Source organism: Tachysurus fulvidraco, chromosome 5, assembly GCF_022655615.1.
Source record: "Tachysurus fulvidraco isolate hzauxx_2018 chromosome 5, HZAU_PFXX_2.0, whole genome shotgun sequence".
Lineage (NCBI taxonomy): Eukaryota > Metazoa > Chordata > Actinopteri > Siluriformes > Bagridae > Tachysurus > Tachysurus fulvidraco.
This window is the reverse complement of record NC_062522.1, coordinates 774651-801628: the sequence shown is the minus strand read 5'-3', so window position 1 is coordinate 801628 and position 26978 is coordinate 774651. Positions and strand designations below refer to the sequence as shown.

Genomic DNA, 26978 nt, shown 5'->3' with positions numbered 1-26978 from the left:
TGTTCAGTAGGTAATGCAGCCGTAACTTCCTGTGCCTTACCAGACAGATTGCATTGAAGAAGTAAAGCCCACATATCCTTAGGCCACTGCAATTTGGCAGCAGCACATCCAAACGCTACATAATATGAGTCCACTTCAGTCTCTCTTAATGGCGGAACAAGTCTAATATATTTGCCAACGTCAAAATCAGATTGTGACTCAGATGAATCAGAGGAACTTTCATTAAGGGCCTGTGCAGAATCTAACTGTTTGCATTACCAGTGATAAATCTGAAGGTCTAGCTTGAGGTGATGGAATAGGTCTGCTACGTAACTTTAGAGCCTCCATCTCATTCCTATGTCGTTCACTATCTTGTTTACTCTCAGCTTCTATTACTCGAAGCCTGATGCGCTGAGCTTCACATTCCTGTTGTTTTAACTCAAGATCTAATTCTTTCACCTTAACTGCCAATACAGCATCAGAACCAAAATCTTTTGAATCTATATTGAGAACAGAACCAAAGCCAGCAGTCTCAGATTCTTTCTCAACACCCTCATCAGATGCAGCCAAAATGCCAGGTTCTACCAGCTTAGAAATGTCTCGTAATTGGCAACTTTTATTTACCTTAAAATGTTAGTTATTATTAAGCAGTATGCTGATTAATGTAATGTGAATATACAATATTTTATATAGCAACATCACTATTTAGAATATATTTTGACTAGTGTTTATGTCTCAAGTAGTCTTGTTTACGTGACAATCTGTTCGGGTGTAAATGTATCAATGTGGTGTCAATTTTTTTCTATTATGTGTGCAGAATATTTGTATTACTGATGTGGAAAATACATTATTGTCATGATCAGCACACCTGCCTCACCTCCGCACCCACAACGGAGAGAATCGTCTCCGGAGTACTAAGCGCTCCCGGACTACACTTCCCACTACACCCCGCTCAACCTAATCAGGGCGCCAGCTGTTCCCCATCAGCTGACGCACTTAAATAAGCAAACAAACTTGATCCCATTGCGAAGTCTCGACTTGCTCCCGCAGTCATTCTGAGCGTTTCTCTGATTGTTTGTTCCGATTGTTTTGACTTTGTTTCTGTTATCTGTCTCTTCGATTGTTCGCTGCCTGCCCTGACCTTCTGCCTGTCCCTCGATTCCGATTCTACCATTTCTCTGATATTGTGTTTGCCGTGTTTGACCCTGCCTGCCTACTCTGTCGAGATTAATAAATACGCTGCAAATGGATCCATACGACTCCGCCTCGTTACAATTATATTAATTGTTTTGCTTTGTAAATACTTTGAAAAATACATGATACTAATTAGGATTTTTTTTTTAGGAATGTAGCTTCACCTTGGTCTGACACTCGCACGAGGGCACGCAGCAACACGACCGACATTCATCCTGTGTAAGCCACATTTACCGTCTTTTATGTTCTCAGCATTAGTAATACTGGTGTGTTGCTTTGTACTTTGGAAATACATGATACTAATCATGATATTTTTTTTAAGAATGTGGCTACAATACGTTCACCTTCGTCTGACACTCGCACGAGGGCACGCAGCAATGCAACTGGGAACAAAAAAAGAGTACGTCCACTCTTGTACTAATTTTTCATTTATATTTTAAATTAGTATATATTAGTTATATATTATTAATAATGTGTTGCTTAGTACTTTGGAAAATACACGATGAGACTAATTATGATTTTTTTATTTAGGAATGTGTCTGCATCACCTTTACCTGCTACTCACACATGCCGTAGGTCTCTTTCAGTTCTCAAAGCAACTGAGACTAATGTGTAATTACAGTTTATTAAAGTGTCACTGCTACAGTAAAATACTGCGTAATAATTTTATTTTATATTTTATTTTTGATTCAAAATTTTTCAAACCCTAACCATTTATTTATTTATTTGGATCTATTTTCATGATTTTTGCCTAAATGACCTACCCACCTAAAAAGTGGTATGGCTCCCACATACTTTGACAAACAGGGGTGGTCTCATTGGAAAGTAGAGAGTCTCTAGTTTCAGACACAAGTGTCAGAGCGATTCTAGGCCTTACTGACACAAAGTTACAGAGGCTAGAATGGAAGTTTTTGATTTCCATCTGAGTTGTTTACCTGATAAACTTATTAATCTTATTGCTCCGAAACATGTTAGGAGCTATATAACAACTGAGGGTCATAGCCACATGTCTTGGCTTTCACCAAAAAAAAATTCAATTCAAGAGACTCAAAATTGGATTTTATATGAATATTTTTCTACGGACATGTCCGTCCGTTCATGTTTTTCTTGTTTACTTGTTTACTGTATAACTTTGAATTAAAAGACTACATGCTCAGTTTAAAAGGCCTAAAACAAAGAGAACCCCTCTGCCTAGAAGTCTGCTGTGAAAAAAGGCCTGTAACTTGACACGCTGAGGTGTGAGAGTGTGAAAAAGTCGAGAATTGCGCAATTTCTGCACAGCACAGGCATCAGAGACATGTCATGTTGCATACCATTGGAATTGTCTCCTTATTGGCTAAAGAGCTCTAAAGGTCCCAGATCATGAAATTGCTACCAATTGTCAGGCAAAGGGAGGGTGTCCCACCTAGGATGGAGAGACATCATTGGCTTCTCAGCCGTCTATCTCTGCATTACAGGCACCGATTGTCTCAAGTGAGGGCTTGTTTGATTCGTTAGGCCCTGGACTACAAATCTGATGCAACAGTGTAGTTTTAGAAGCCTCATGGGAGAAGTGAGAACCGAAACAATGGACAGAGGTGAACTGCTGTTTCCAGTTTTCGGTCAGAAACGGAATATTTGCGAGGCGGGCAAAGCATTTTGGATTAAAAGGCTTACATATTCCAGTTCCTTGAACTCTTGGGGATTTTTTTTACAAGTATTTGTTTTGGAAAATATTTCTGCAGTGAAGAAAGGGAAGAGTCTAAACGTAAGGGAACAACTGGTCTAGCGCCACCTAGTTCAGTTCACTACCAATTTTGATTCAATTAGTATGATGGCTATAAATCATATTATGCTTTGTGTGTGGGCTTAATAAAATCTTGAGAGTCTAAGCTTTGAAACAAAAATAAGTTTAACCATGTATTTATGGGATTTAATGCTAAAAAGCTACAACAAAGTTGATGCAGCCTCATCCCATAGTGGTCATTTTCAGTCTTGTGCCATGATCGGCAAGGCGGTCACATACACTGACAGTGATAATGCACCTGTTCCAAAGAGACTCAGGACCAACATCCAGGCAAGCAGCAGGCAGTCTGTTCTGTCATGGAAAACAGAGACTGATATTGATGTGGTTCCACACACTTTGAGTTTCTTTCCTGCATGGGAACCTGGACCACAGCTGAGTCCTGCAGATGCACACACACCCCTGAGTCTCTTCAAAATGTTTTTCCATGAGAATGCAGTGTCAACTCTAAGCCATAATACCAACGCTCAGGCTGCCAGGGCAACAGCAAAGGGTTGCAAGTACAAATGGAAAGATGTCAGCAATAATACGGACTAATATTTTATATGGCCATGGTAAAGTTAATCTCCATCAGGGACTACTGGAGACAGGACAATGTTTTCTCTGTGCCTTTTCCTGCCAAAGTAATGTCAAGAGATAGATACCACACTATTTCATGGAATCTGCACATGAGTCACCCAGAAGAAGACAAGGTAAATGATAGGAAAAGGGGCATAGCTGAACATGACCGTCTTTTCAGGGTCAAACCTCTTATGGACACTATCCGTCAAGCTTGTATAAACCTCTATCATCCAAAACAGACCAGGAGTAAACATGTGCCAGTTCCAATAGCTCGGCTGACCTCTGATGTAAGAAATACTGGCAAATACTGTTGGTCACCGGAAATGTGTGTGCTGCAAGACAGTGCATGGTAAAAGACAGGATACACCTTGGAAATGCAAAACATGTAATGTTCCCTTGTGTGTTCAGTTAAATAGGAACTGTTTTGAACAATGGCATGACAACATTTAACAAATTTATATTTATATAAATATTTAATTTATATGTAAAGTATTTTTTGATACACACCAAACTGTACATTTACAGTTGACATTTTGAATCATTCCATACAGTAAAGCTTCTTGACTCTTGACTCTATTGTATTGTTCATGTTTTTTAAACATTGGTAAAATAAAAGTCTTATTTTGTCAAGTACAGATATAAATAAAATCTTAAGTCTTTTGTACTTCATTGTACACTATTTTATTAAACTACAAGCAAGAGATTTTCTCTTTAAGTCTCCCCACATTCATTCTTTTGTCAACACAATCCAGACTAAGCCATTAGGGGGTTGGGTGTGAATCATCAATATTCATGACGATTGTCCCTCCCTTGCATATTGCCTTTACACAACAAAAACTGTCTTACAAAAGTTAAATCAATGTATTGTTTCATGTGAATTAGTGGGTAAAATGGTTTTCACATCTTTTTGTAGCAAATTATCAACTCTACAAGAGTAGAGAACTTTATTGTGTGTGAACAAATGTTTAGTATGTGTTTCTTGGCCTTATTTCAGCATCTTTTCTTTTTCTTTTTTTTACTACCCATGCATAAACATCATTTACTTGATGTTTGTACATACATGTACATACATTTTACTTACATAATATTGTAGCCCTGTTTGTGCTGAATACAATGTTATGTGATATTAGCCATTAATATGTTTTGAAATAACTGAAAAAAGATCAAATGTAAGAGCATGTCAGAAACTCTGCCAGTGTCCCAAAATGGTCAGACCCCAGAGGGTTAAACAGGAGAAAACATGTGAAAGAAAATGGAACCCACCTCTCTACAAATCCCTTCCCAAATAATTAACAATAACTTAATAGGTCAAGAAATAACAAATATCAGGGTTCACTGATATTTGCATTTTTGGTCTTTGTTAAAAGCCCTGGGGTTGGGAATCGAACCTTGCTGCCTCCACACATCACACCATTTTTATTCTGTTACTTGTTCCCCCAACCCTAGACTAGCTGGGGACATAACAGACTGCAAATCTATGCTGGCATTGCTGTGCCAGCTGTGTGGCAACGGAGCTGCACTGATGCTTACAGGCTCTTTAAAGAAGAGACACGAGAGGAATCACTTTAGAGACTGAAACATATTTTTCTGATGATATCTCCCTTGTCACTTCCTCAAAGGGCCTCAGTGCATCAACAATTTGGGTGATGAGTGATAATTCTCCCACATTAATGCACAATTCACTCCTGCCTAGAAGACAGAGGACTGTGGTCACAACTTCATGTTGTTCATGCAACCTGTCCAGCATGTAGAAAACAGAATTCCAGCGGGTTTCTACAGACTGGATCAACCTGTGTTGCTATTTTCATCTGCTGCTTAGTGCTATTGTGAAAAAATGACACAATTGTGTTGCATTTTCCCAGGATCTGCAACACCTCAGGGACAGCTTTTAGACTGTCCTTTATAACTAAATTCAGAGTGTGGGCAAAACAAGGATAATGCCTCCACCCAGCCATGTGTACTGCAGCCACCATATTTGCCCCGTTGTCTGTCACAATTGCCATCACCTTATCAGTTATGCCCTATTCATCTGTTATTTGTTTAAGTTCTGAGCTGATATTATCAACAATATGCTGTCCATGGAAAAATCGCTGTTTCCAAAACAAAATCTTTAGTTTGCAAATTCTCAATTACATAACATGTGACAGTCAAGTACGCCTCTGTGGACATTGAAGTCCACATATCAGTGGTATGTACAACACTTGAAGCATTTTGCAAAATTGCTCTTACTTTGTCTTTGCACTCATCAAACATATCTTTTACAAATGCCTAGAATCCCTCATCTTCTACTACAGATTAGTGGACTAGGCTGGAGTTCCCTCACAATCATCTCTTCCAGGCTTCTTGTGAGTGCTGCTGCTCTTGGAGAATCATCTACAAACAACACAGATACACAGGGCAAACTGACTGATGGAGCCACACTGCACTGTATGTGATAGATAGATAAAAATAACTGAAAATTCTGAACTGTAATTTATCCAGGAAATTATACAACATGGCTTTGCTTTCTTTCTTTTTCTTCTTCTTGAATTTAAATGTTTTGTGATCGTATAGTGCATTTAACATTAGTTGAGAATATGAATAACATTGAATAATATTATTAGAACATTAATGCAGCATAAGAGTTTGCAATAAACATTTGCAAAACACAGGAAATGCCATATGATAAACAATTACCTGCACACAGAGCAGTAAAAAGGAGAGAATAGTGAGCCATTGGGATTGTATACAGCTCCATCTATTCGAGAAACATTTCACGTGGTTAGAGAGCACATGGGGAAATGGCACACAATAAAATATTAGTGCATTCATGCAAACGGAAATATCAAAATTCCAAGAAATATAACCAGAAGACACTCCAAAAATCAACCAGTGTCCACTGTGTGCAATCCCTTACATGTATCGTCTAATATTCGAACATGAAATGCATATTTTATAACTTTTAGCACGGAGCTGCAAAAGAAACGACTCACCCACAGCAGTTCTCTCTAACTCTGCTGCAGATAGTTCGACTCGGGGCACAATAGCGCCACTGGTGCGGCCAATAGGATGTGCAATCTCATTACAGCAGGATTTATTTAAAGAACCCTCTGTAATATTTATCCTGTTACATACACCCCCCATAAATCCTGCTTAATTGGGACAAACCATAACCAGAAAAAAAAGCAGTGAAGAAAGATAGGAAAATAGGGTATGGAACTCCCACTTCATGTTGTCAATGAATAAATAAGAGAAGAAAAACTGCACAAAAAGTATGATAATCTGTCAATCAAAAGAATCTCCAATAAGAAGTACCTAGATACAAGGGAGGTTCCTAACCTCACTCTGAAAGTAGACTAAAGAGGTACCTGTTACACCTCAAAAATTCCATCATGTAATAACTCAATCAAATTCCAATCTCTGTATCAATTCGTTTCCGTGTGCTCAACTTTGCATGGAATCAAATGTAACACTTTCAGTGAAAATGCTTTTAAATAGATAAACAAAAGAACTCACTGTAGAGTCTGAACTGTTGATGTGTTGTTTGTTCATTTCACAAATCAGTCTTTTCAGTAGGCTTAATGACTCTGCCAAGTCTAGTTCGAGTTACTGCTGCCTCTACCTGCCTTGGCTGTGAGCAAACCACAGACCCCTCATCGTGGATAACCTCATCCTTGACTTGTTCTCTTTGAGATGAGTTAGAGTCTTGACCTCCTACTTCTGGCAGATCAACATCACTTGTCACTTTGGCATCATTTCTGTCCTGCAGGTTCCCAGCATCAGTGCTTGCCGAGTCCAGTATCTCTGACACACAATCTGGCACAGCAGGTAAGTCTGTACAGTTTGTACATTCATCCTCCTCATCAAAACCACCAATATTACTTAATATCCAGTTTGCAGTTCTGTCATCATGATCAACTTTGTTTTCCTAAAGATCAATTTCATCATTCACGTCATCATCATTTTGATCTGATTCCTGATGTTCATCAACTGGTAGTAAGTTCACAGATAACAAAAAATTCTATGGACTACCCTCACTTTGTTAGAGTGGATTTCTCAAATCCTGTAAACATTGATATCAGGATACACCACAGTGACTTTATATAGAGATGACTCCCATTTGTAGGAAACTTTTCTTCTACCTTTTTTGACTCTGTTTGCAACCAACACTCTGTCCCCAACAGCCAGTGGACAGCCTTTCACCTTTCTGTTGTAAAGTCTGCCATGTCATTCCTGCTCTTTTAGAGTGTGCATCCTCACTATGTGTGCTGCTTCACACAAGTCATTCTTCAGCTTGGACACAAAATCTTTGTAATCCACCACATCTTCATTAAGAATCACATTTTGAAACAGGACATCAATTGGGAGACGAGGAACTCTGCCAAACATAAGAAAGAATGGAAAGAATTGTCTCATATTCTGTGCAGTTGTAACAGAAAGTAAATTGTTGTACCATCCGTGGCCATTTTGATTTAACTTTAGGGGGCAATGCCCTGATCATGCGTCCTATTAAACCTCTCAGCAATGCCATTACCCATTTACCCATGGGGTGGTATGGTGTTGTGTGTGATTTGTCTACACCCGCCATGGTCAATAGTTCCTTGATAAGCTTGCTCTCAAAGTTAGCCCCCTGGTCAGAATGAATTCTTTTGGGGAATCCATAGACCAGAAAGAAGTCATTCCAGAGTCTTTTCGCAACCTGATTGGCAGACTGATTCTGGCATGGAAATGCATGGGCCATTTCTGTAAAATGATCTGTCACAACCAGTATGTCTACCGACTTTTCTTCTTTGACTTCCGCTGACCAAAAGTTGATGGAAACCAGCTCAAGTGGTTCTGAAGTTTGGATGCTCCCTAATGGGGCACAAGCATTGGGCTCTGAGATTTTATTGCTTTTATTTAAGTGCTTTGGATTCTAAGCTACATTCTACTGCCCTGGCATGCTTTTACAGTCTCGCCCACAAATGATTGCAGAGTGAAACAACTAGACTGCCTTGCTGAGATGTTGATAGAGACCCTGTGCATAGTCCCCACCTGAAGGTTAAAACTTTTGGATTGAGGCCCACAGTAGCATCTGAAACAAATCCATTCACAGCAGCAGTTGATTTGGGATTGAGGCCCCCTGTAGCATGTTCATCAACTAAAACTAATCAAATCCCGGTAGTGGGGTGTCAAACACCAAAGAGTAGGTCTGAGCTTCTGCTAACCAGAAGATGGGTGACAAGTGGTCAGTGTGTTCCAAGATAAGCTTATTTTTTGTTCTATTGGCACAGAATATTTACAAGTCAACCAACTACACGGCCTTGTTGTGTTTCTTGTGGAAACAATGTGCATGGTCCTTAAAATCAGACATGAAACAACAAAACGAAGAGCTTTAACGAACATTGAGAGATTAGCTGCCATGCTTGTAGTTGTGGCCGAGTGGTTAAGGCGATGGACTAGAAATCCATTGGGGTCTCCCTGCGAAAGTTTGAATCCTGTTGACTACGTCAGTGGTTTTGTTTGTCACCGGGCATTTGAAACTTGCCTTAGGGGACGTGTTCCCCAAAAAGCAGAATAGTTCAAGATACTGGCTTGTGTCTTTACCAAAACTGATGCTGTGCACTAGAGATGATGAATGCATTTTTGAGGGGTTGATTTTAACCATGATTTTGTCAGGATGGCCGAGCGGTCTAAGGCGCTGCGTTCAGGTCGCAGTCTCCCCTGGAGGCGTGGGTTCAAATCCCACTTCTGACATTGGGCCCTGCACTTTTTCTCAGGATCCTGTACATGAAGGAGAAAAAAAGCTTTCAACTTAGGTTGCAGTATTTATGACTTTCATCTTCAAATTGCGAGACAATGTGAGAAACCCTTAATTGCTTTGGATTCTAAGCTACATTCTACTGCCCTGGCATGCTTTTACAGTCTCGCCCACAAATGATTGCACAGTGAAACAACTAGACTGCCTTGCTGAGATGTTGATAGAGACCCTGTACATAGTCCCCACCTGAAGGTTAAAACTTTTGGATTGAGGCCCACAGTAGCATCTGAAACAAATCCATTCACAGTAGTGGCTCGAACGCCGAGGAATAGGGCTGCGCTTCTGTTTACCAGAAAATGGGTAAAACTTGGTCATTGTGTTTGACAATTAGATTAATCTTTTGCCATTGGCATGACTCAATAGTCTTGTCCATAGAATGTTCGGTAGCGAACAAAATACAATGCCTTTTTGTTTTCAAAGCTGAAGCTTATTGATTTGGGATTGAGGCCCCCTATAGCATGTTCATCAACTGAATGAAATCAAATCCCGGTAGTGGGGTGTCAAACACCAATGACTAGGTTTGACACCCCACAAGTTTCAAATGCCCGTTGACAGTCAAAACGACTGACGTAGTCGGCAGGATTCGTACTTGCGCAGGGAGACAAACACCAATGAGTAGGTTTGAGCTTCTGCTTACCAGAAGATGGGTGACAAGTGGTCAGTGTGTTCCAAGATAAGCTTATTTTTTGTTCTATTGGCACAGAATATTTACAAGTCAACCAACTACACTGCCTTGTTGTGTTTCTTGTGGAGACCATGTGCATGGTCCTTAAAATCAGACATGTAACAACAAAACAAAGAGCTTTAACGAACATTCAGAGATAAGCTGCTGCGTTTGTAGTCGTGGCCAAGTGGTTAAGGCGATGGACTATAAATCCATTGGGGTCTCCCCGCGCAAGTACGAATCCTGCCGACTACGTCAGTCGTTTTGACTGTCAACGGGCATTTGAAACTTGCCTTTTGGGGACGTGTTCCCCAAAAACAAAATAGTTCAAGATACCGGACTGTGTCCTTACCAAAACTGTGTCCTTACCAAAAAACAGAATAGTTCAAGATACCGGCCTGTGTCTGTACCAAAACTGATGCTGCACTCTAGAGATGATGAATGAAGCGAGAGAGTGGAACAGGCAGCGGTTCAGCACCTTGGCCAGCGGCGCTAACCGCGAGCCCCCAGTCTCCAGCACCATGGCCAGCACCGCGGCAAGGAAGAGTGGGGCGGAGCGGCCGAAACTCCCGCCAAAAATCTCGGACCAATCAGGAGCGCTGCTGGTGCATTCACCCTCCAGGAAGAAATCACAGCAGGAAGCAAGGCTCAGCGGCTGGAGAGGGGAAAAGCGAGCATGCCAAACGAGACTAATGCTTGTCATTTTTCTACTATCTTTTTACAGAGACCTCCAGCTGACTCAGGACTCCTGGCTGCCGACTGAGCCTGCACGATACCCCTGGAGAGAACTGCTCCGCCATTACCCTGCCGCCCTTCTCCTGTTGTCCAGACAGAGAGCCTGGACCTTTGCCCAGAGGCACCCTACAGGAAGGATCTATTTTGCTTTCACTGCCTCCTGAATTTTCGTTCTGCTTCAGTGATAGAAAAATTAAACTCACTCTTCTCTTAAAACCCAGATCCAGTCTCTCTGCCTCTTCTTTCGTGTCCCGTCTCTCTAAGAGCCCTACACTGGTGGAGAATGCGGGCATCGGACATGAAAGCAGCTACGGAGCCCTCTGTGGGGCAGGTGATACAACATCTTATGCAGGCCAGCCTCCATCAGCACGAAGTGACTCAGGAGCTGGCCAAGAGTGTCAAGAGGGCCACAGAAGAGTTACTGGAACTTCGGCGGGGGGCCCCCGCCGCATCAATTCCCCTACCTGATCCCGGCCACGATGCTCAGCGCAGACTCACAAAACTCAGTGCCGAAGATTATGTGGAGGCGTTCCTGGACACCTTCGAACGCACCGCGGACTGGGACGGCTGGCCCAAGCGGGACTGGGCCGATGCCTTACCCCCATTGCTCAGTGGAGATGCTCAACTTGCGTATTATGCGCTGGATCCAGACCGTGCTCAGGACTATGAAACGTTAAAGGAGGAAATTCTCGTCCGCTGCGGCCGTTCCCCCGTAACTGCAGCCGGAGATTTCCACAGGTGGCGGTATGATCCAACCAGCAACCCTTGCCCTCAGATGGATGAACTGCTGTGAATCACCAGATGCTGGTTGCAGAGCGATCGCCTCACGGCCAAAGAGGTTGCATAAAGAGTGGCCATGGACCGGTTCCTATGGGCATTACCGGCCGAAGAACGGAAGGCTGTTGGGCTGAAGGGCCCGGAGAACACAAAGGACCTGGACACCCTGGAACATGCCAAGACCACCCTCAAAATGGGCCAGGAGGCTCGGAGAGACTTACAGGCCAGTGCCCGCCACCCCCAGCCCCGTCAACAGCCAGGTTCTGAACAGATCTGGGAGAGGAAACCTCCGTATAGCCGCCCCACCCTGGGACCGGTTGATGAGCCCATGCCCACCGAATCGGACCTCAGAACTCCAACCCAGGCCCACAAACAATGGCTGGCGCGTTGCGGCCTGCACACCCACACCATTCCAAAGGGGGCCCGCCTTACTGTGGAGGTAAATGGCCACCCGGTATACACCTTCTATTTCTCAGTTCTCTCCTATTTGGGGTAATTCACAGTTCATTCCGGGCAGGGCAAACGGCGGTTTTAAGGTTTGGGCTGGTAGAGGTGTGCGAAAAATTGGAGATTTATATGACAAAGGCATTCTGTTAACATTTAATGACCTGAGTCTGAAATATTCAATACCTCAAAAACATTTTTTTAAGTATTTACAATTGAAACATTTTATTTCATCAAAGCATTGTGATGCCCTTCGGGAACCGCCGCTGTCCTGTCTGGAGAATATTATGATTAAACATGGACATGGGAAGCACCAAATTTCTATATTATATGCTACACTTATCTCATATGATAAGGAATCTAGTAAAGATAGAATGAGCGCTTGGAGTTTGGACATTAAAGAGGATATCGAGGAAACTGAGTGGTCATGAGCATGCTTAAAAGCTCAAATACAAACCATTAATACAAGAATGAAGTTACTGCAACATAAATGGCTGATGAGGACATATATAACCCCTGAAATGCTTAACAAATGGTCCCCGGACATTCCAGACACGTGTGAAATGTTTAATTGAGAAGGGAACTTTACTTCATTGTGTAGGGGAGTGCCCTAAATTGGTACGTTTTTGGAAAATGGTTGTCAGTACCCTGAGTAACATCATAAAAACTCAAATACCATGTATTGCAAAACTTTGTATTCTGGGTATATACCCAGATCATCTTTCTGTCAATAACAATCAGAGGACTCTTATCGACTTTGGCCTTCTGCAGGCCAGGAGGATGATTGTTTTGAGCTGGAAAGAGACAAAAAGAAAGAAATATCTTCTGCATACTCTTGGATCAAGGAGATGGCAATGTGTGTTACTTTAGAGAAGTTAACATACATTACAAGGGGTAAAGTACAGCAATTTGAAGAGATGTGGGCACCTTTAATTGATTTCCTTAAGAAATAAGATGATGCATGTAATAAGGCTCTGAGTGTGGCAAATTTATTTTTTTTTATTTTTTATTCTCCCCTGTTTTGTTTTATTTTAACTGCTGCTGTTTTGATTAACATATTTGGAAGGTTTTTGTATTTTTTTTTTTTTTTTGGTGATACAATTTTTGTTATTTGGTTATTGGTTATGGTTAGTATTATAGAAAAATCAATAAAAAACATTGTTGAAAAAAAAAAAAATAATGATGTGGTCTGAGTAGCCGAGGTGGGGGCGGGGCTCCGCACGGTACGCGCCGGGAATGTTTGTGTAAGCAAGATCCAGCATGTTTTCACCTCTCGTAGCAAAGTCCACATGCTGATGGAATTTAGGGAGCACTGACTTAAGATTTGCATGGATGAAATCTCTGGCGATGATAAAAATTCCGTCGGGGTGAACATTCTGTAGGTCGCTAATAGCTCCGTATAGCTCACTTAGCGCCTCTTTAGCATTGGCGCTAGGATGAATATAAACTCCGACAATGTAAACAGTAGTAAATTCCCGTGGTAAATAAAATGGACTGCATCTAACAGTCACAAACTCTACTGATGATGAGCAGTAAGTAGAAACAAGCACAGAGTTCTTGCACCATTCCGTGTTGATATAAACGCACATACCACCACCGCGAGTCTTACCGCACAGAGCTGCATTTCTGTCGGCTGTAAATGAAGTTAGCTCATCCAGCTGAATGGCGGCGTCCGGAACTCTGTCGCTGAGCCACGTCTCTGTGAAAACAAACACACAGCAGTTTCTAACCTCTCTCCATGTAGAGCGTTTGAGTCGGATGTAGTCCAGTTTATTGTCCAGGGAGCAAATGTTGGATAGTAGAATGGACGGGAGAGCCAACCGGCTAGGGTTTGTTTTTAGCCTAGCACGGACACCCGCTCGCTTACCGCGCTTCTGCTTCCTCACGCACTGCTTTTGGCATCCCCTCTCCTGGTCTCTGGTATCAGGCGACACCGGGGACTGGAGGCCTGGTCTCCGCAGCAAGCCGAGGTCACGAAGCCTATCCAGTACATCATCGTGCTGGTTGGTTGTTACACGATTTCTGTACTTTGTTAGGTCCTGGTGGTTGTAAACATGAACACCGCTGTCTCTGGCATCCATGTAGAAGCAATGGTCAGGCTAAAAACCGTAAATAAAAACTTAAAAAATGTAAATAGCACCGTAGTGAATCCAGAGAGGCCGCTGCGTGCTACTGCCGCGCCGCCATCTTGGATGATCTTGAACTGTGCCAAAATAAGAAGACACAGTAGATGAGGACTTTGATGGATTTGTGGGAGAAGATTGAATAAAACATAATGTGTGTGTATTGTTAACCAGTAGAATAAAGTTCAACTAAACTGACTGTTTGCTTCTGTTACCTTTTTTTTGTAGACCGTATGTTTTAGCATGCGCCTTATAATACGCTGCGCCTTATGTATGGGTTAAGTACAGAAATAGACCATATAATTGAGACTGCGCCTTATAATTCAGTGTGCCTTATGGTGCATTGCACATCCTTAATATTCAAGACGAGAGAACGGATAAAGACAGACAGACAGACAGGCAGACAGACAGATAGACAGATGGTACACTTACGTTCCCCGAAGCTTCATGGCCTCTTCAACCCGTCCCTCAATGGCATTGGTCACTTCTTTGGTCTGAGACAATAGAAACCGTGTTACAGGAGACGTCACTGAGCCAAATCAAACATCATAAAAATAATCAACTATTTAAAAAATACCTAAACTTCCTATAAGATGATGTAACAGTGCTGATTTTACCTTCTAACTGATTTATCTACATTTATTAACAATAAAGACTGGATTGTGTTCTGCTTTCAGTAATAAATCTAAACAAACCAACAAGTTCATCTAATAAACAAACAAATAAATTAACAAGCTTATTGGACTAGATATATTTATAAACATGTATTATTTATAATGATTATTAAATCACAAACAAATATACAAATGAATTGATAAGTGCAGCTCTAATTGATTGTTGGATGTCACACCACAAACTGTGTAACTGTTAGTACACTTTACATTACAGAGGCACCATCTGTTGCTGTATTTATATTTATTTTTTCTTATTTATAATTTACTTATTTTATGCAGAATGTTGTTTGTCTGATAATTTACACAGAGACAATCAATGGTCAACATGAAGATATTTTATTTACAGAACTCGTGTCCGACATACGACACATCACCTTCGAACATGGCTAACATGTGTTCTTGGTACATATGCCCCCAGGGGGTGGGAATACATTCTTAAAGAGCCCAACACATGTTTAAGGTGCAGCACATTAGAACATACAAAACACATTGTATTTCTGAACAGATCATCTATCACAATGATCTACATCCCCTTCCTTTACCTGAAACCTCCTATCAAACAGAAAGAAACATATTTAACAATGAACAGTACTGGCATGGCACTGATTTGATTAATAACCATGAATATGAATCACTTGCATTATAACATTGTATCCATTGCAGTGAATAAATGAACATTAACAGATACAAATCTCAAAATGTTCTCTATTTTTATTGAATGAACTACAACAAAGAATGACACTGGCAGTATGGAAATGTCCATAATAAACACATTTAAACAGGTACTCAAAATAATAACCACTGTCACTAAATATGCCATTACTAGAACTCACTGTTCATATCCTGGATTAGGTTTGCAGATATGCCCTGAACGTGTTCTGTAAGGTGTGTTACTGACATTAATAGGAGATTGTACAGTGTGTTTTGGCAGGTCAGTAGGAGTGGATTCTGGTTGTGGAAGGTGTGTTTGTGGTGAATGTGGTGTAGAGGGAGCAAAGTCCTGTGTATGTGTAGTGGTATTCCGAGAGTGAATGTCCTCGGGGTTGAGCCGTGATGGAGGGGGCTCAGCAACAGGAAGGACGTGGCGTCTGTTCCTCCTGTATGTTTTCCCATTGCATTGGATAGTGTATGACCGAGGCTCCTTATTCACCTCCTTTACTGTGCAAAGGGGGTCGTATCATTTCGGGGTTTGCATTCTAACTTGTCCCTCTGCCAATGGTTGTAGTGGATGACTTGAGGCATCGTAGTACCGCTTCTGGGTCATTCTCTTATGACGGAGCAGAGCGGTGACTTGCTGGGCATGTTTGGGAGCTGGCTCCAACAGACTGGAATTAACAGGAACGGCTGACCGTGTCTGTCGTGACAGCAGGCGTTGTGCGGGGGAACCCAACATTGAGTCTCAGGGAATGTTTCTCGGATTCAGGAGATTAAGAAATACATCCTTCCCATTTCTGTGAGATTTCTCCATCATCTGTTTGGCACTGCGGACCGCTCTTTCTTCTAGGCCGTTTGACTGTGGGAACTCTGGACTGCTGGTGATATGTATATAGTCCCAATGTTTGTCTAAATCTCTGAATTGCTGACTTGTGTACTGCCTGGCATTATCAGAAATGAGTGTGTGAGGTGTGCCATGCACAAAGACATGTCTCTTCGATTTCTTTATTACAGCTGACGATGTTATGTCCTGGCACAGGTCAATCTCATACCAACCCAAGTATGAATCCACAGGAACTAGGTAGTTTTCAGTTGCCACAGTAGACCAAGGCAGGTCTGGGACAGGGTATGGCTTTAATGGTTCTGTTGCAGACTGAGCATTTTAGGAGTTCTGCAGTGATATCAGCCATCATTGTTGGCCAGAAAAGTATACCTCTAGCTCTGTGCTTAGTAGCATCCAGACCAGGGTGACCTCTGTGGACTATACGGATGCATTCTCTTTGTAATGAGCGAGGAATGACTGTTTTGTGGCCCTTCATTACTATTCCGTCTTCCACAGCAAGCTCATCTCTGTAAGGAAAGTATGGACGCACAGCTGGGCATAGGCTATGTTCTTTAGTTTGGAGATTTTGGGTAGCTCCTCAAGGTTAGGCCCGCTAAAATAAGGACAGAGGACAAACGTTTTACTCACAACGGTTTATTCCTCCGTACACTGGAAAAACCTCCGTATTAACATGTTACTAAAACCAAAAAATACTCATTAGTATGAGAAAATGAAAATAAAAGGGAATGTCGGTTGTAGCATCAGACTTCCACACACGTGTTGTTATAACTGAAGCGTGCGCACTTTTGCGCATGCGCACATCCAACTAATATACACAACAAAATAAAAGCACATTGCTCTTAAAGGGGTAGCACCACTCCACTCGTTGGTTGGCCAACCTCTTTGAATCACGGTGCTGAGACTCTGTAGCATCTCATCCTCTGCTGTATGCTTTCTGAGTTCCTCTAGTCTGTGTGACTTATTTATAATGTAATTATTTTTTAGACTCTAAGAAGGAGCAAGTCAGGTTTTCATTATTGACATTACATTACCTCATGTAACTGCTGCTATAATACTAATGTGTTCATTACAGTATTTCTGCACACCAATAATGTATATAATTGGGTAATAATGTAAGTAATATTGGGTGGACAAACAGTATTTACATCTTCTGCTTTTGTTTAATGAAACGTCTTGTATTGTTTGTCCTGACTGTCTTTTGTCCTGCACTGTCTCTTGTCCTCCACTGTCTTTTGTCCTACACTGTCTTTTGTCCTAAACTGTCTTTTGTCTTCACTGTCTTTTGTCCTGCACTGACATTTTCTTTCTTTATTTCTTTACTTAACCAGGTGAGTCAACTGAGAACCAGTTCTCATTTACTTCTTGTCTTGTGTCTCACACTGTCTTCTTGTCTTGTGTCTCACACTGTCTTCTTGTCTTGTGTCTCACACTGTCTTCTTGCCTTGTGTCCCACACTGTGTACACCAGGTTGTACAGATACACTTTATGTGACTAGGACTAACTTACTTCAGTCCTTATCTCTGTGTTGTTCTCTGTAGCTCCCTGGTCCTGGGGGACGTTGTGTCATGTCACTGTGTACTGTGTCACATATATATGGTGTAAATGACAATAAAAGCTTCTTGACTTGACTTACTGTGTATGTGACAGTCAAAAACAACTGAATCTTTATTTATTATTTATTTATTAACCACAACAAATAGAGTCTTCAGGCAATCTCTGATTTGACAATAAACTAAATAATTCTCGTCTTGCTGCACTCTGTAGATGTTTCAGTATTAATGTCACTCAGACTCTGGATCAGTTCGTTACAGAGAGTGAGACGAGCCCCAGATGTTGATGTGTGAGTATAGTATAGAGTGAAGTTGTACCACACTCCTGATGTGGCCTGATTTCCTGACAGACTGAACACACATGTAACACAATGACTGAATACTGCACTTCAATAATATGTGACTTTAAAAGAGTATAAATTTGAGGTTAAATATTGTGTTAAAATGTTAGTCTCCTGGTACGCCAGCAGGTGGCGGCAGTGTTACATGGAGTGGTTATGGCACTGCGCTCTCACTTGATTCCCTCATGAGTGATGGTGTGTTATAATTTATGATAACCAGAATAAAAACTTTATAAATGTGCAACCCCCTGTGTGTATTCTTCTCTGCACACTGGGAAGTGTCACACACACACTGGAGTGTCCGGACTCACAGGACTCACCCACTTTTTATTTGCTTCCGACACCCATGTGTGTGTGTGTGTGTGTGTGTGTGTGTGTGTGTGTGTGTGTGTGTGTGTGTGTGTGTGTGTGTGTGTGTGTGTGTGTGTGTGTGCGACTCTGCCCTTCGCCCCTCTGCAGTATAAACTGTAATAAAAGTGAAAATCAGCAGCTCCATTTTGTGTGGAGTGAAAACTAAAAGATTTGAGGAGTAAAAACACAGTGAGTATCTAAAGCTCTAATATATAAACACACTGAAGTGACACTAGATACAGAAGAGTTTTGTGGGTTTGTACTGAAGCTTTAATGTACACAGGTTGTTTTATAACTTGATAGCATGACTATTTCCTGTAAGTGAACTCTGTGCTGATTCAGGGTTTAATTTAACTCACCGATGTTGGAGTGAAGTAAACGTGTGTCCTGCTGTAATCTGGAGAAGGAGACATGACCTCCAACATGAGTGTGTCTGGGAAACAGGACTTAAAGAAAGACGAGAGGTGACTTACTTTTACATTCACCAGTAATAAATACACACTGTCTCATGGGAACACATCTGTATCTCTAAACACTCACTAGTTAACACAGGAAGTCAACTTTAAGGTGTTTAATAGCAGTGAATATATCACTGATCTGATCTAAGAACAGTTTAGACAAATCATTGACTGAGAGAAGAGTAAAAAGGACGGTGTAATGTGGAGCATAAGAGCAGCAGAGCTTTGTGTCAGTGAAATCTACAGGCTTTAAGACCCAGCTGTGTCAGTTAGCTGTGATTGGGACTCCTGATATCAGTGTAATTCCTGACTTATGAGGCCTGTCTCCTGTTTGAATAAGTGTACAGACTGGATCTGAATTAAAAAGATGGAATTATTGGTGTTTAATGATGAACACATTGTTTAACAGTGCTGAGACAGCAGAGTATTAAAGATGCCCTGCCACACGTATTTCATTACTTTTGTGGTAATGTCTGAAGTTTACCATGGACTCTAACATTTTTTGTGGAAAAAATGCCTCGGTTACCTTGTTTCAAGCCGTTCTAGTGTGGTATAGAAAGCCTGCAGGAAGACTCATTAGTAGTTAGAAGTTCTCATTAATATTCAATGAGCTATGCTGCTTGGCTCCAATTGGCTAATCACTAGGATATCAGAGCATGATATCACTATTCACTCACCCAATACAATAAGTAGCCTAGGATAGAGGAACTTTGTTTACAATCACCTGGAATTGCAGCAGAATGGCTTATTCAGCTATATTGACGTTCAGCCATCCTTGCTCTATAGGAAACTCACTGAGCTACACGAATTCTGTGGGCGAGGTCTCAAGTGTGAGAGCTCATGAATAGTAATGAGCTCCATCATTTCCTCATCACACTGAGCAGCTTTTCTAATTGTCCTGATTTCTCCGCTTATTTCTTTTAAGTGGCTAGAGCTGACAGGGAGGTAGCAGTTCATTTTCACATTCCCGACACAAACACATACTGTATAGACCTAACACATATCAAAAAATACAAGTAAAAAGGGTTTTGTGTGGAAGGGCACCTTTAATTATTGCTGATATTTCTGTTGTAATTCTAGAATGATGGAGCGAAAGAGATCAGACTCACCAGAACCCAGCTGTGTGTCCATGAAGAGTGACCAGTCAATGGGAAATCCAATTAAATTCAGAGACAGAGACAGTTCTACTGATGTGAGGTCAGTATAGTGAGGTGTTTAACACTCACTTGTCTCATTATGAAGCCCTTCATGACCTTTATCAGGTGCTGAAGCAGTTAACAGTGCTGAGACAACCGAGTATTAATTATTGCTGATATTTCTGTACTTCTGTAATACTAGAATGATGGAGGGAAAGAGATCAGACTCACCAGAACAAATCTGTGTGTCCATGAAGAGTGACCAGTCAATGGATTTTCCAATTAACTTCAGAGACAGAGACAGTTCTACTGATATGAGGTCAGTATAGTGAGGTGTTTTACAGCAGTGTTCCACCTGATCAAACTCACTCGTCTCATTATGAAGCCCTTCATGAGCTTTATCAGGTGTTGAAGCAGTAAAATACTAAACTGTGCAGTGCTGCAGCTCTCGGACTGGCAGTGAGGAAAAGTGCTTTAAGAGTTCAGTTCAGTCTGCAGTCCCTGAGCTGGAGGGTCTGTGGTGCTACAGAAGAACATTTACACCTGGGACATTAATGACTATATAAAGATTTTATTCATTTATTCAAACATTTGTTTCTAAACATGTTGGTGTCAGTTAGGAAATCCTGAAATCAGTATATTGTGTTAAGAGGATAGTGTTAAATATCTGTGTGTGTATTTATTAGTGTGTGATTTGTGCAGCTATGATTACATATAGTCCATATTACATGATGGGTTTTGTTTGTTCACAGACCACAAAAATCAAACATCAGCAGAAAACAGCTGGACTCTATATTCAAGGTGTGTGTGTTGTTGTTAAAGTGTGTAATGTGTGTGTTGTGTTTAAAGTGTGTAATGTGTGTGTTGTTTTTAAAGTGTATAATGTGTGTGTTGTGTTTAAAGTGTGTAATGTGTGTGTTGTGATCCCTTGTCATGTCTTGATGTGCAACAGCATTAAGGGTAAACAGTTGTATGAGTTTTAAATGTGATAATAAAAAGAGACTTTTCTTCTTGTTATAAAATAAAAGTCTCTCACTGTAACATGATAATATTTAGATCTGTTCCTGTGTGTTTCTAACCAGGAGCTGGAACACAAAGTCATCACTCTGATAAAGAATGAGCTGAAGAGGTTTAGGAAGCTCCTGAGTCCAGATTACCCAGCATGCACTGAGAGGGAGGTGGAGGATGAGGAGGATCTGTACAGTGTCAGAGACGGAGCGCTGAAGATCACACTGCACGTCCTGAAGAACATGAACCACACAGATCTCGCTAACACACTGCACAACAGTAAGAGCTCTGAGTCATGACTTTATTCCATCAGCTTCACTTTAGAGAGAGGAAATAGTTTTAGATATGAACACTTTTAGTTTTACATTTAATTTTAATATCATGTACATCTGCTGCTTTTCTGTTCTGTTCATGGTCCAGCTTCTTAATTTGACATATAGTATGTACAATGATCCTGTTCCTTATTAATCCTGTTCCTTATTAACTAACTATTTATCACTAAACATGTTATTACTTTGTTTATTAGAGTCTGGAGGTTCTGTGTATCAGACAAAGTTGAAGTCCAATCTGAGAGAGAAGTGTAAAAGAATTAATGAAGGAATCTCACAGCATGGAAGCTCAGCACTTCTGAATGAGATCTACACTGAGCTCTACATCACAGAGGGTTGGAGTGGAGACATCAATAATGAACATGAGGTGAGACAGATTGAGGCAGCATCCAGGAGACCAGCAACACAGGAGAAACCCATCAAATGTAATGAGCTCTTTAAAGACAAGTCCATCAGGACTGTGCTGACTAAAGGAGTTGCTGGAATTGGAAAAACAATCTCTGTGCAGAAGTTCATTCTGGACTGGGCTGAAGGAGAAGTAAATCAGGACGTCACTTTCATGTTCCCACTTCCCTTTAGAGAGCTGAATCTGATGAAGCAGCAAAATCTCAGTCTGATGAATCTTCTTCATCACTTTTTCCCAGAAATAAGAAAACTAGAATCAATAGACTGTGATTCCTACAAAGTGGTGTTGATCTTTGATGGTCTGGATGAGTGTCGACTTCCTCTAAATTTCAAGAAGAATGAGAGTGTGTGTGATGTGACAGAGTCAGCCTCAGTGGATGTGCTGCTGACGAACCTCATCAAGGGGAATCTGCTTCCCTCTGCTCTCCTCTGGATAACCACAAGACCAGGAGCAGCCAATCAGATCCCTCCTGAGTGTGTAGACCAGGTAACAGAGGTACGAGGCTTCAGTGATCCTCAGAAAGAGGAGTACTTCAGGAAGAGGATCAGTGATCAGAGCCTGGCTGATAACATCATCACTCACCTGAAGTCTTCAAGAAGCCTCTACATCATGTGCCACATCCCAGTCTTCTGCTGGATCTCAGCCACTGTTCTAGAGAGAATGTTGGGTGAAGCAGAGAGTGGAGAGATCCCCAAGACTCTGACTCAAATGTTTACACACTTCCTGATCTTTCAGATCAAACACAAGGACCAAAAGTACCATCAGAAATGTGACCCTGATCCTCAGCAGACCAGAGAGAGTATCATGGCACTGGGAAAACTGGCTTTCCACCAGCTGGAGAAAGGAAACCTGATCTTCTATGAGGAAGACCTGAGAGAGTGTGGCATTGATGTCAGAGAAGTGTCAGTGTACTCAGGAGTGTGTACCCAGATCTTCAGAGAGGAGTTTGGGCTTCACCTGGGGAAGGTGTTCAGCTTCGTACATCTGAGTGTTCAGGAGTTTCTGGCTGCTTTATATGTATTTATCTGCTTTATTTTAAGAAATACAAATGTGCTTGTGGGGAAAAGCACTGGATTTTTTAATTTCTTCAGAAAACCAACCATGTCTAATCTCCTCAGGAGTTCAGTGGACAAGGCCTTACAGAGTGAGAATGGACACCTGGACCTGTTCCTCCGCTTCCTACTGGGTCTCTCACTGGAGACCAATCAAACTCTTTTACGGGGCTTAATGCCACAGACAGGAAGCAGATCTCACAGCAAACAGGAAACAGTGGAGTACATCAAGGAGAAGATCAGGGAGAATCCATCTCCAGAGAAATCCATCAATCTGTTCCACTGTCTGAATGAACTGAATGATGATTCTCTAGTGCAGGAAGTACAAACTTACCTGAACAGAGGAGGTGACAGTCGTCTCAGTGACACCAGACTCTCTCCTGCTCAGTGGTCAGCTCTGGTGTTTGTGTTACTGACCTCAGAACAGGAGCTGGATGTGTTTGAATTGAGGAAATATAATCGATCACATGAAGGTCTTCTGAGGCTGCTGCCAGTGGTCAAAGCCTCCAGAAAAGCAGAGTGAGTATTTTTATTTATAACTGTATTACTGCATGGTTTATTATTTTAATGTAACACTGAACTGCACTGTTTGGATTAATGTGTGTTAATAGTTCCTCTAATCATCTTTACACAAACCTCTGGTACTTTTACAGAAGATTGTGTCACTTTTTACACTAACATGTTATATCTGAACTGAGGGCTGGGCCACATGGACAAAATCTTATAACATCATATGAGGCATTTTATAGCTTTTATATATGAATCATGAAACATTAAGTGTTCTCTAAAATTTATGTAAAAATATCTCTACAAAATAACTGCATGCGTTTAAGAACTAAAGACATTTCTGAACTAAACACCAGTGAAAGACTTTTTCTGTTCTGTTTATATTGAAAGTGACATTTAACAAAACTCTCACAGATGAGAAAAACATCAGACTGACAAAATGGGATCAATATGGATAGAAAATATAAAAAGTAAATATTAATGTGTCACAGGTGAGTGTAGTGTCGTGACCGCTGTTATTAAAAAGTCCTGTTTTGTTCTACTTGGAGCTCGACAAAGACACCAAACTGTTAATGATCACATTCTTGTTCTTGGGTCGTGATTGTTGTTAATCTGTTGTGGTTGAATTATAGACAGTTTTTTGTCTGGTTCACTGCATCAGAAGATGGTGGATGTGGTAAAAACAGACGGTGAACACAAAGACGGTCGCACGTGACGGTCGGTCAGGTTTATCACCGTTACTGTTGAAGAGACGTCAGGTTTCGTTCTTTGGAACCTTTCTGTGGATTTTGGAGACATTAAGCTGTGGACTGTGTTTGTATTTATAAGCAGCTGTAGTGAATCTATATTTTTGTTGTACAACATTAATAACAGACTGCTTTTGTTCTCTGTTCATCATTATGTACTGATAAAATATTACACATTGGTACACTACATTCTACCATGTCACTTATAGCCCCCTGAAGCCCACCTACACAAATCCTTTAGTGTAACACACAGTAGTGTTGTGTTAGATTTGTACCTACAAGGTGGGTTAGATTTCCTGCTATGTGTATAGTCAGTGTTTTAGATTGAACAAACGAATGTCTGTATGTTGATCCATCTAAAGCTAATACTTGTGTATATACAGTGTGACTCATTTAAAGGTAAGAAGTTTGACTTTGTTTATTTCTGATGCTGTGTGCAGTCGTGCTGATGTGACGTCACTCTGTAAACAGGGAAGGAGCTCAGATTTGAGAAGAAAACCCCACGTTCACTTCTCAGTTGTGGAGGCATGAAAGACATGATCCCATTTACTCTGTGGAGAAAGAAGGGTTCACTAAGTTGTGTTGAAATAGTAACAGTGACATCTGTAGTAAACAGTACAATGTTCTTTCTAATATCCTTCATTTACATTGTTTATGATCGATGAGAGATTTTTACACATCTATATTTTATAAAAAATACAAATGATCAAGAATCGTTTATAAGGTTAAAAAATCTAACTTTCTCTTTAGTTTGGATGTGTTTAGTATGTGAACACTCCACCTGTACTCAGGTCCACACCAAACACCTGAACCAGTGTGTGTGTAAAATCAGACGTCTGGAGGTGACAGATTTGTACGTGTACGAGCACAGAGAACAACACACACCAACTGTTTTAGTGTCTCTGTGAAATCCAACATATAACTGAGTGTAAAGTACGACTAGTATTGTCATGTTATTACCTGGTAGTGTACAGCTGTATAATTCTTTATGTTCTGTAATAAAATGCACTGTATCTGCAGTGTTGGTTGTAGAAACGTGAACACAGATCAGAGTGTAGTGTTTGTAGGCTGCTCGCTCTCACATGTGTGTGTTATGTACATGACCTAATGGTCTTATAATAAATTGTAGCTGAGAGATTGTGGAGTGCAGAAAGACGTCCCTGCTCCTGTAAATGTGCTGATGTGGTGTCCTGTCCTCTGATTTGTGTGTGTGACACAAACACACTGACATTTCTGTTACATCTTCAACTTTAGCTGGATTATGGCTGTGTTTGTGTGTTTGAGATCAATGTTCTGATATTTCATCATTTCTCTTCCAGTCTGCGTCGGTGTGATCTGACAGAGGAAAGCTGTAGAGTTCTGTCCTCAGTTCTCAGCTCAAACTCCTCCAGTCTGAGAGAACTGGACCTGAGTGTCAATAAACTGCAGGATTCAGGAGTGAAGCTGCTCTCTGATGGGCTGAAGGATCCACACTGTACACTGGAGATACTGAGGCAGACACACACACACACACACTCACACACACACACACACACACACACACACACACACACACACACACACACACACACACACACACACACAGTTTTAAAACACTACAACATCCAGTTCTCCTCTGTGGTAACTGTAATTGTAGTGATCTGATATATTGTCATTGTTGTGTGTGTGAGATGGAGAGTAAATGTACTGTATATAAAGATTTTGTGTAGTTCATGTTTTCAATACTAAACCTGAGTGTGTTAAGTGTGTGAAGGTTTTCTTTCTTGTAGGATGTGTTACTGCAGTATTACAGATGAAGGTTGTGCTGCTCTGGCTTCAGCTCTGAGGTCAAACTCCTCATCACACCTGAGAGAACTGAATCTGTGCGATAATAATCCAGGAGAATCAGGAGTGAAGCTGCTCTCTGATCTACTGAAGGATCCACACTGTAAACTGGAGACACTACAGTGAGTTACTGACTTACTGTCTCTTTACTGTATGATATTGTGTAATATTCACTGTGTGCTGTAAAATGTCACATCTAATGTGTGTATTTATGCTTCTGTTGTTCATAAGCAATGTGTTTAAATGTGTCAGTAATTCTGTCCTGTTGTGTTTTTCAGCATTAAGTATAACACACTCACCAGGTCTGGTGTATGACAGGAGTCTCTCCTCAGACCTTTTTTCCAGGATAAAGCAGTTATGGTGGTGAAGCGTTAGAACACGTCCCACATTTCCAGCGGTTTGGGAGCTGAATCATTCATATTCAGATGTAGAAGATCCAGAACAATAACTGTGACTGATCACATCCTTTTATCCTCTCAGCTACAACTTCACACTTTAACATCTTTTACAATCCAAAGTCAAATCCTTCAGCATCGACACACAACACAGAGATATCATCACATCATCACACTGATTACACAAATACACATCCATGTGTTACAGATGTTTACACATTATTTTTACCTCTTTAATTGTATCTCAAATTAGTTTCTCCACAGATGATTGACTCACAGTTGTGATGTTGTTTTATTTATTTTCCTTTAAAAGTCTCTTCTTTTCAAACCCTTTTCACCAAACACTTTTAAAATCTTTATTAAAATTCCTTTAAACTTTAAACAAATCTTCTTTTGTGTAGTTGATCAATTTTTCTATATTTCAATTTCTTCTTTCTTAATTTCCTCATGACATTTTTTTTATCTTGGTTGCATCTTGTTTTTATATTATTTAAGTTCCTTTTTTTCCTTTTTTCACCAAATATATTTTACTTTATTCCATCATTTTGCCACTCGAGTTCTTTCTCCTCCAATATTTATATTTTTGTTCTCTTTGGCCAATTCATTCTCTAATCATTTAAAATGTACTTTTACTTGTTATTTTTCTTTTCTTTCTTTCTTTCTT

The 26978-nt window shown here is 40.8% G+C and overlaps 1 protein-coding gene, 1 long non-coding RNA gene and 3 other non-coding genes across 5 annotated transcripts; all 5 read left to right on the top strand.

Annotated features, from left to right (window-relative positions):
- Positions 1-390: 390 nt before the first annotated feature.
- On the top strand, positions 391-1874 carry LOC125141246. Its single transcript, XR_007140628.1, has 3 exons — positions 391-1392; positions 1496-1573; positions 1705-1874. It is a non-coding gene; the product is annotated as an uncharacterized LOC125141246 (long non-coding RNA).
- Positions 1875-8903: 7029 nt separating this feature from the next.
- Positions 8904-8985, top strand: trnas-aga. Its single transcript has one exon. It is a non-coding gene; the product is annotated as a tRNA-Ser (tRNA).
- Positions 8986-9149: 164 nt separating this feature from the next.
- trnal-cag lies at positions 9150-9232 on the top strand. Its single transcript has one exon. It is a non-coding gene; the product is annotated as a tRNA-Leu (tRNA).
- Positions 9233-10133: 901 nt separating this feature from the next.
- trnay-aua lies at positions 10134-10215 on the top strand. The gene has a single exon. It is a non-coding gene; the product is annotated as a tRNA-Tyr (tRNA).
- Positions 10216-11551: 1336 nt separating this feature from the next.
- LOC125141201 (NLR family CARD domain-containing protein 3-like) lies at positions 11552-26234 on the top strand. The gene is made up of 4 exons (XM_047813555.1): positions 11552-11911; positions 21605-23361; positions 25415-25546; positions 26198-26234. Exons 1-4 carry the CDS (start codon positions 11552-11554, stop codon positions 26232-26234), a joined length of 2286 nt encoding a protein of 761 aa, XP_047669511.1.
- The last annotated feature ends 744 nt before the right edge of the window (positions 26235-26978 follow it).